Source organism: Aulonocara sp. 'chitande type north' Nkhata Bay, linkage group LG10 (genome assembly GCF_057382095.1).
Source record: "Aulonocara sp. 'chitande type north' Nkhata Bay isolate Kocher_YH1m ecotype deep benthic linkage group LG10, A_spYH_male_GT1.1, whole genome shotgun sequence".
Classification (NCBI taxonomy): Eukaryota; Metazoa; Chordata; class Actinopteri; order Cichliformes; family Cichlidae; genus Aulonocara; species Aulonocara sp. 'chitande type north' Nkhata Bay.
The window spans coordinates 9,940,668-9,949,994 of NC_141353.1; the positions used below are offsets into that span (position 1 = coordinate 9,940,668).

General features: G+C 44.8%; 1 protein-coding gene across 1 annotated transcript in view; it reads left to right on the forward strand.

Annotated features, from left to right (window-relative positions):
• Positions 1–1,642: 1,642 nt before the first annotated feature.
• The window catches only part of serpinf1 (serpin peptidase inhibitor, clade F (alpha-2 antiplasmin, pigment epithelium derived factor), member 1), a 10,346-nt gene continuing 2,661 nt past the window's right edge, over positions 1,643–9,327 (forward strand). Inside the window, exons 1-6 of the mRNA XM_086308142.1 lie at positions 1,643–1,958; positions 4,116–4,176; positions 6,596–6,791; positions 7,179–7,334; positions 8,040–8,243; positions 8,679–8,818. Of these exons, the coding sequence (XP_086164268.1) occupies positions 4,117–4,176; positions 6,596–6,791; positions 7,179–7,334; positions 8,040–8,243; positions 8,679–8,818 (756 nt within the window). The 5' untranslated portion in view covers positions 1,643–1,958; position 4,116. The remainder of the gene's footprint in view (positions 1,959–4,115; positions 4,177–6,595; positions 6,792–7,178; positions 7,335–8,039; positions 8,244–8,678; positions 8,819–9,327) is intronic.

The window sequence follows — 9,327 nt, forward strand, 5'->3', positions numbered from 1 at the left end:
GTACAATGCCTGTATGCTGCAGGTTTCAAAGGTTTAATGTACTTCGTACTTTAACAGCCACTTTCTGTGTATGCAGCTTTGAACAGACCTGAAAGAATGAATGTTGGCATAGTTTCAAAATCTGGCTTACGTCTCTTGTGCATCTTAATGATGTTTCCTGTAGTTTACAGGTTACTTTAAAGTAATCCGTCAGTCGTTCTGTTGTCTCAAAACACAGAAACAGATTTTTTCAGAAATTTAACTTAATCAACATCCAGTGTGAGTGACAGAACAAAGGAGAAGGAATGTAGCAGGCTCACAGTTTAGCGGAGGCAGTTAGTCACACACTGTACAGTTTTTATAGATCATTAGTTTCCCTATCAATGCTAGCGAGAGCATTCTCATTCTCAATGCGTAACATACCGATGATTTGTCACAGAGGTACCCTTCTGCATCCTTATGAGACGCTCCGGATCCTCTTTTGAATCCAACAGAATGCCGCTCACGGCTCTAACACGCGCTTGAGCAGAGTTTCCAGTCCTCCAATCCAGCCCTAACCATAACCATAACTTTAACTGTATCAGTGTTTTGCAAAGGGATTCGGGATCAGAATGTAAAACACTTTTACATGTATGGATCCATTGGCTCTCATGCCTTTGGACATGTAACATACCTACGATTTGTCACATAGCATCAGTATGTTATATGTTGTGGTGCTAGCAGCCACATTAGCCACACTAACAGGGTTTTCTTATTGCTGTCATTGACTCGCTGCATTGTCAGGTCACAGAAGTGCAAAGTCAAGACTCTGTATAACAAACAGGCCGCAATGATTTGATATCAGATGTTGAAAGAGAGACATTGCATGAAAAATATTATCGACACTAAAAGTTGGGATGGTGGCAAAAAATAAATAAATAAATGAAAGATGCTGGAAAAGAAACAAAAGTAACAAGTAAAGAAATGGATGGATGGGCAGCCAATCAGGTTCATTTTCAGTAGGTCAGTAGACAGTCCATTAATCTACAAAAAACTGCATCTAAACATCTACAAATACAGCTACAGAGTAGTGCTCATCAACGTTAACAGTGAAAACTGAACATCTGATCAGAGTATATTATATCATCGAAAGATTTGAACAATCTGGAGAAATCTCTTTACGCACAGGATGAGGCTGAAAATCACTGGCTGCCCATGACCTTCAGGCGCTCAGCAGCACTGTGCAGAAACAATGAATTTAATAAACCAAAATAAAACAACAGTGGGACATGTAGTAGAATAAAGACAGCCAGATCAGTCACAGGTCAAGAAGGTGCTTTAACCAAAGTTTGAGGGTTTGATCAGGAACAGATGACAGATTTTTATCTGCTAGCAGGACCTCACATCTCCAAATAAAGTTCCCACGTGTGGGATTAATAAAGGTTATCTTATCTTAACTTAAAAACAGTGGTGGAGATATGTCACATCCTGGACGACAGCAGTGTTCAGATAATATAACTGACAGTTTTCATTCTTTTGATTCAAATGCACTCTGGGTAAAAGGGGCGGAGCATGAACACCTCCAGGTTTTTTTTATGTAGATGCAAACTTTGTGTTTGAACAGCACTTGGACCACAAACAGGCACAAGAACGTGCACAGAGACGTGTGGAGGCCAGAAACCATCGGGTGGTGTCACATGATCACATACATCTTTCATCTACAGTCTTTGCTTCGCGTCAGCTGATTTCTCTGAAACACTCCTGAGCTGTTGTTTCTTTGTGTTCTCTCAAAACTTCAGTTATTTTAAGGTGCTTACACTTTTTATTAAATACCAGAATTTTTTAAGCTTCGTTTTTTTCTGGATCTGTGCGCGCTCCCGCTGCCTCTGCTGGCAGCAGCTGGATGCGCGCTGCTGAGGGTGCCGAGACAAGAGGCGTCAGCGGGGTGGAAGACTCACTTTCTGAGCTGGCAGGGACGCTGATCGACGTGGAGCAGAGAGGTGAGTGACTCTCGCTGCACTAGATGCATTTCTGCGCTTTTTACGCACACATTTGAACTTTTTTTTTTTTTGCATTGTTTTATTTGCGCCAGCTGGTATAAAAAGTGTAAAACTTGGACGTATTCGTAGCAGCGCAGCTCAGACATGAAGCACAGGGAGGTTTTCTGCAGAATTCAAAGCGCTTTGATTCAGACTTTGTGAAAAACTTGCTGTTTCTCAGACACGCTGCGTTTTTCCTCCTGTTCAGCAGCCAGTCTGGGCTTTTCCACTCAGCAGGTTATATAAGAGCAGCAGGTCAGAGTCACTAAAACCAAGTAAACGATCATCAGCTTCGGTCTGTAAGGACATTTTTAATTTTTCTAAATTCTCATTGTTCGGATAAAACGGATGATTTTTAATAAGTTTGCAGGTTTGAAGATATTTGGGGTTGTAAAGAATTTCGTGCCAAGAAAAACATTTCACTGTGGAATATATTCAGGTTAGTGACCTGGACTTTAAAAATCCCTGATGTGATATCAAAGAGTTCACAAACAGCCAATGAAGAAACTTTCCAGTGAGGACCGGAGACAAGTCAGTGCAGGAACGGGAGCGCGCTGAGTCAGCTGGTCTGCAGGGGCGGGGGGATTAGCGCGCGAGCACACACACACACACACACACACACACACACACACACACACACACACACACACACAGTAGTCCAGGATGAGACGTCAACGACGTCACCTCTCTGCACTCGTTTACACTGACGTGTGTCGTTCTGCAGAAACACTGTTGTGTATCTCGGGGCGCGTGCGCAGGTATTCTTATCCACGCACTAAAGGGACAAATCATTAGGTACAGCTCACCCAGCCCTCAGTGCTGCTGCATTTTGATGCATCTCAATCATCCAGGAAAGTAAATCTCCAAAAGTTGATTCTTCATCTGGACGTAGCGCTTTGTGGGAGATCTTATACACAGGACATTTGCATGATGACTGAAACCAGCCCTGACCTCACAGGTTATGTAACAAACTCTGACCTGACCTCCTTCAGTGGGCTGGTTTCAGTCATCATGCAAATGTCCTGTGTATAAGATCTCCCACAAAGCGCTACGTCCAGATGAAGAATCAACTTTTGGAGATCTCTGCTGCAGTTTTCATTAACCCTGACCTCGGACTCACGGGCTCGAGCTTCCTGTCACTCCCTGTCTCACATCTCCAAGAAACCAGTTTGAGATGATCTGAAAGATTTTTTTATTTCTCTCATAAACGTTTAAACGATCTAACTGACGACATGTTATCTCTGAGTTTATGAAGCTGTAGGAAAGAAAAGATGAGACACACTGCGACGATCAGGAGGTTAAAGAAGAAGAAAGCATCTGGGTTTTCCATCAGGCCTGTGGTTTGTGGGTGTGTGTGTGTGTGTGTGTGTGTGTGTGGTTTTAGGTTCAAATGACAGACCTCTGTTTATGTAAAAGCTCGAGCACCAGGTCCAGATGTGTGTGGAACAAAGCAGGCCGTGTGTGTGTGTGTTCCTGTCTAGCTATCTTTGTGAGGACCAAAATCTGCATCCTACTATACTTGTGAGAACCAACAGTCACTTGTGAGGACATGCACACACCGGTCCTCACAAGTTTGAAGCCTTTTTGAGGCTCAAAATGTGGTTTTAGTGTCAGGGTTACAATTAGGTTATGGTCAGGTTTAGGGTCAGGGGCTAGAGAAAGCATTATGTCACTGAAGGTCCTCACTAAGACAGCTGAACGGGGTTGTGTGTGTCAGACTTACTCTTTCATGAACGCTGAGCTCAGACCTGAGATCATGATTTGTGTCCCGATGAGCAGCTCAGAGTTTGTTACATAACCTGCTATAAACTTCACAGAGTTTCCACAGCTCGGAGGTTTTCTGGCTCTGACTCTAATCTTTGTCTTTGAATTGTGTCTTTGTTTTGGATAATTTCGTCTCTGTAGCCTCTGTGGCGGCTGAACTTGTTTTCTGTACTCGTCCTCTGGACTTGGTTTGGCTCAGCCTTTCTTTGCACTTATGGAGAAATTAGGGGCGTTTGGTTTGGCGCAGAGGGTATCCCTGCCTGAGGAACAACAGCTGTGTGATGAAATATGGTTCATTTCCTTCACTGTTTGAGGAAATGTGTGAAAACTTGTTTCCTTTTGTTTGGATTTCAGGATGAAGGGAACGACTTTCCTGCTGCTGTTTGGAGTCGTGCTGAGCTTCTGTGACGCTCAGGTATCAACATCTGCCATCTGCACATATTTTCTATTCTTCTGCTTCCTCAGTTATGTAATTTACATCCCCAGAGCCAAAACGCTGGAGCCACAGACAGTAAAAAAGATGGATGTATCCAACGTCACCCCACCCACTGGTTTGATTTATGAAGCCTCGAGGTGAGCGTCTTCGCTCTCTCCTATTCTCACTGTAAAGCCGCACACTGATTGGCTAACTAATCTAAACCACGAGACAGACTTAAAATGAGCGAACGCGCCCATAAAGTGTCAGACGTCTCTGCAGCGCAGTCCCTCTGCAGACAGTCGCCCCCTGGTGGCCTTTAGAAAGAGCGCAGATTTCAGATACCTTTACTGGAAGCTACAGTGGGGCAAAAAAGTATTTAGTCAGCCACCGATTGTGCAAGTTCCCCCACCTAAAATGATGACAGAGGTCAGTAATTTGCACCAGAGGTACACTTCAACTGTGAGAGACAGAATGTGAAAAAAAAAAATCCATGAATCCACATGGTAGGATTTGTAAAGAATTTATTTGTAAATCAGGGTGGAAAATAAGTATTTGGTCAATAACAAAAATACAACTCAATACTTTGTAACATAACCTTTGTTGGCAATAACAGAGGTCAAACGTTTACTATAGGTCTTTACCAGGTTTGCACACACAGTAGCTGGTATTTTGGCCCATTCCTCCATGCAGATCTTCTCGAGAGCAGTGATGTTTTGGGGCTGTCGCCGAGCAACACGGACTTTCAACTCCCGCCACAGATTTTCTATGGGGTTGAGGTCTGGAGACTGGCTAGGCCACTCCAGGACTTTCAAATGCTTCTTACGGAGCCACTCCTTTGTTGCCCGGGCGGTGTGTTTTGGATCATTGTCATGTTGGAAGACCTCGTTTCATCTTCAAAGTTCTCACTGATGGAAGGAGGTTTTGGCTCAAAATCTCACGATACATGGCCCCATTCATTCTGTCCTTAACACGGATCAGTCGTCCTGTCCCCTTGGCAGAAAAACAGCCCCATAGCATGATGTTTCCACCCCCATGCTTCACAGTAGGTATGGTGTTCTTGGGATGCAACTCAGTATTCTTCTTCCTCCAAACACGACGAGTTGAGTTTATACCAAAAAGTTCTACTTTGGTTTCATCTGACCACATGACATTCTCCCAATCCTCTGCTGTATCATCCATGTGCTCTCTGGCAAACTTCAGACGGGCCTGGACATGCACTGGCTTCAGCAGCGGAACACGTCTGGCACTGCGGGATTTGATTCCCTGCCGTTGTAGTGTGTTACTGATGGTGACCTTTGTTACTTTGGTCCCAGCTCTCTGCAGGTCATTCACCAGGTCCCCCCGTGTGGTTCTGGGATCTTTGCTCACCGTTCTCATGATCATTTTGACCCCACGGGATGAGATCTTGCGTGGCGCCCCAGATCGTGGGAGATTATCAGTGGTCTTCTATGTCTTCCATTTTCTGATGATTGCTCCCACAGTTGATTTTTTCACACCAAGCTGCTTGCCTATTGTAGATTCACTCTTCCCAGTCTGGTGCAGGTCTACAATACTTTTCCTGGTGTCCTTCGAAAGCTCTTTGGTCTTGGCCATGGCGGAGTTTGGAGTCTGACTGTTTGAGGCTGTGGACAGGTGTCTTTTATACAGATGATCAGTTCAAACAGGTGCCATTCATACAGGTAACGAGTGGGGGACAGAAAAGCTTCTTACAGAAGACGTTACAGGTCTGTGAGAGCCAGAGATTTTCCTTGTTTGAGGTGACCAAATACTTATTTTCCACCCTGATTTACGAATAAATTCTTTACAAATCCTACCATGTGAATTCATGGATTTTTTTTTCACATTCTGTCTCTCACAGTTGAAGTGTACCTCTGGTGCAAATTACTGACCTCTGTCATCATTTTAAGCAGGGGAACTTGCACAATCGGTGGCTGACTAAATACTTTTTTGCCCCACTGTACATCCATCTTTAATCAGTCTGTGGCTCGGACTTTGAATTTTAAAACATGTTTGAATTTGATGGCAGCAACATGCCTTAAAAAGCTGCGACATCAACAACACGAAGATGAAACATTGGTGGAAAATCTCAGAGCTGATGAGGTAATTTAGTGATGTGACTGTGTGTAAAAATACCACCTCACCATGCCCTCAAGGACGAGCTTTGACGCTTCAGGGTAGATCAATGAAGACGTGGTTTGACAAACATTAGAATGGTTTCTGGGTTTTTCCAGAGGTGGCTGCACAGGCTGAGACCACCCTCAGTTCAAAAAGATGGTTTATGGTTTATGAGCAACATTTGCTGCCATCCACATGATGTTTGCTTCAGAGGAGCCCTGTCTGTCTGAGAGTTACCGGTGGCACGAAGTTTTAAAAGTTCAGTTAATCATGAAATCTTTCCATCATTGGTCCGTTGCAGTCTGACACCGGCGGCGAGGAGGCAGCCGGAGAGGAGGAACACATGGAGCTCTTCACGACTCCGACTACAAAGATGGGTGCTGCCACCTCCGACTTCGGTTACAACCTTTTCCGCATCCTGGCGAGCCGCGACGCTTCCACCAACGTCTTCCTGTCCCCGCTCAGCGTGTCCGAGGCGCTGACTCAGCTGTCCATGGGTGAAGACACAAACACACAAACTTAGTCCAAACCTGAGCTTCGGCTTTAGTGTTGGTACGAGCTCAGAGGCCAGACTGGCTCAAGGTCATTCTGTTTGCTGCTCCCAAAAACACTGTCAGTGTCACGGGACCAGTTTTGTTTTTTCTACTTCTGTCTGTTTTCGTACTTCCACAATTAGTTTTCCTCTGTTCACTTTCAACTAAGCTAAGATTGTACAACAGCGCCACCGTGTGGAGGAGGTGGACACAAGGGCCTTAGTGGAGAATATTAATTTAAAAACAGAGACATTCTTACAGTAAAAGTGATGCCCACGTCTGTTTCTCTAGTGAATAAAACAGTTGTGTCAGAGGTTTGTGACCTTAACACAAGCCCTCCTGTCCCTCTAGGAGGATCTGAGCATGCTCAGAGGCAGCTGTACAGGGCCCTGAGGTACCACACCCTGCAGGACCCTCAGCTCCACAACACCCTGAAGGACATGCTGGCCTCAGTCAGGACGGCGGGGAAAGGCCTGAGTACCGCTGCACGCCTGTACCTGGCGAGACGTGAGTTCACGTTGGGGTTGAGATGGAGTCTAAACATCAGCTGTGACTTTGCAGCTAAACCAAAACAACAGAACACAAATTCAGCTCATTTCTTTTCTATGTCCTGCGTCAAGTTTTCATTCCTACTCCTCCGAAGGAGCTTAGCATGATTTATAAAAACAAAAGGTCTTATTTATTTGATGTGTTACACAGAAACTTCAAAAAGGCCAATGAAAGGTGCAGTTGTAGTCCTGTACTGCCTCTTTAGGGACCTTATCCATTAAACCCAACATTTCTGGTTGGCTTTCTTCTGGAAGCCCGCTGAGGGGCAGCGTCTGGTGCGTGAGCCGGACCCGATGACCATAGAAAAAAAATGTGTTTGGCTCAGTTGTGTTTCAACCTTCTGGTAGAAATGTGAGGAGAAAAAGTCAATGTGAGCAATAAAACCATCAGAAGCCTAAAAAGGATTTTGGTGTTTAGTTGTTAAGAAGACATTGCAGTTTCATCAGATGCAGCCAAGTGAGCTAAGCACCTTCACCTTATCTTACACCGTAATTTAATGTTTGAAATGTTTGGACTGAAATTTGTGACTGAGACAATAAACTCTTCATGAACTTGTTTACAGAGGTGAGCTGGAGTAAAGGAGCCAGGTGGAACTGGTGGTTGCTCGCTGTCTCTGTGTTTGAGTCTTTACTGTGAGATCCTAATGTTCTCTCATGTTGTCAGGACTTCGTTTGAAGCAGGAGTTCTTTGGTCTTGTGGAGCAGCAGTATGGAGTTCGCCCCAAGGCGCTGCTGGGAGGATCCAAAGATGTGAAAGAAATCAACGATTGGGTGTCTCAGCAGACGGGCGGGAAGGTACAGCGCTTTCTGACCAAGCCCCTCCCTCGTGCCGCCGGCATGAGCATTGTGAGCGCCGCCTACTTTAAAGGTACGTCTTCAGCTCTGCAGACACAGATATCTACGAATTAGTTAGAATTATCATATAAATAAAATCCATACGGTGATTCAGTGATCAATATTACTTATCAGATAACTGTAAGAGTTTTTTCCAAAATGCTCGTGTATGGGTTTATGTGTAGGTGAAGTGATCGGCTCACATGTTCAACGCACCTGAACTTTGGGGCACCTGACTAAAGTTTTTAGGAATGAGACTAACTCAGAGAGCTGACTATAGACCGATCGCTGCTACAAAGTGACCTTTATCTGTTTAGCGAATCTTGGAAAAGATGAAACAAATTCAAAGTGTATGGTTGTGTATCCATGTCCTCTGCCACTGAAACCATGAACAGGTTCTGACAAGTGACTGATCCTCAAAGTAAGTTTCAGCCATGATGAATAATGGGTTAGTTTCCTGTCCTAACAGGGAAGTGGACGACTCGGTTCGCTCAGAGTGGAGGGCTGGAAAACTTTCAGGTGGATGGCGCAGCACCTGTGCGCGTTCCCATGATGCAACAGGATAACTACCCAGTGAAGATGGGGGTTGACTCGGACTTAGGCTGCACGGTGAGCGTGATGAATAGCTTTAAACGGAAGCAGGTTATTATCCAGTTTCATTTAAATGGTAAATGGCCTGTATTTATATAGCGCTTTACATAGCCAGTCATCCACCCATTCACACACACATCCACACACTGGTGATGGCAGCTACATTGTAGCCACAGCCACCCTGGGGCGCACTGACAGAGGCGAGGCTGCCGGACACTGGCGCCACCGGGCCCTCTGACCACCACCAGTAGGCAACGGGTGAAGTGTCTTGCCCAAGGACATTTATACAAATTTAAATGGACTTTACTGATAATGCAAAAGAATCCTATTTTTTACGAAGGAAAAAATGATACAGGGTTGATATTTATTACTAAAAACAAAGGCAGAGAGGAAAACGCTGCTGAGCTCCCGATGATGGCAGAGCAGATCTAACAGAGCCATTCTAGTTCCTTTCATTCATCCCATTGTACAAAAATAGTTCTGCAGTTCAGCCGTAGATGCAGTAGGGGGCACTAATGAGCTTATAC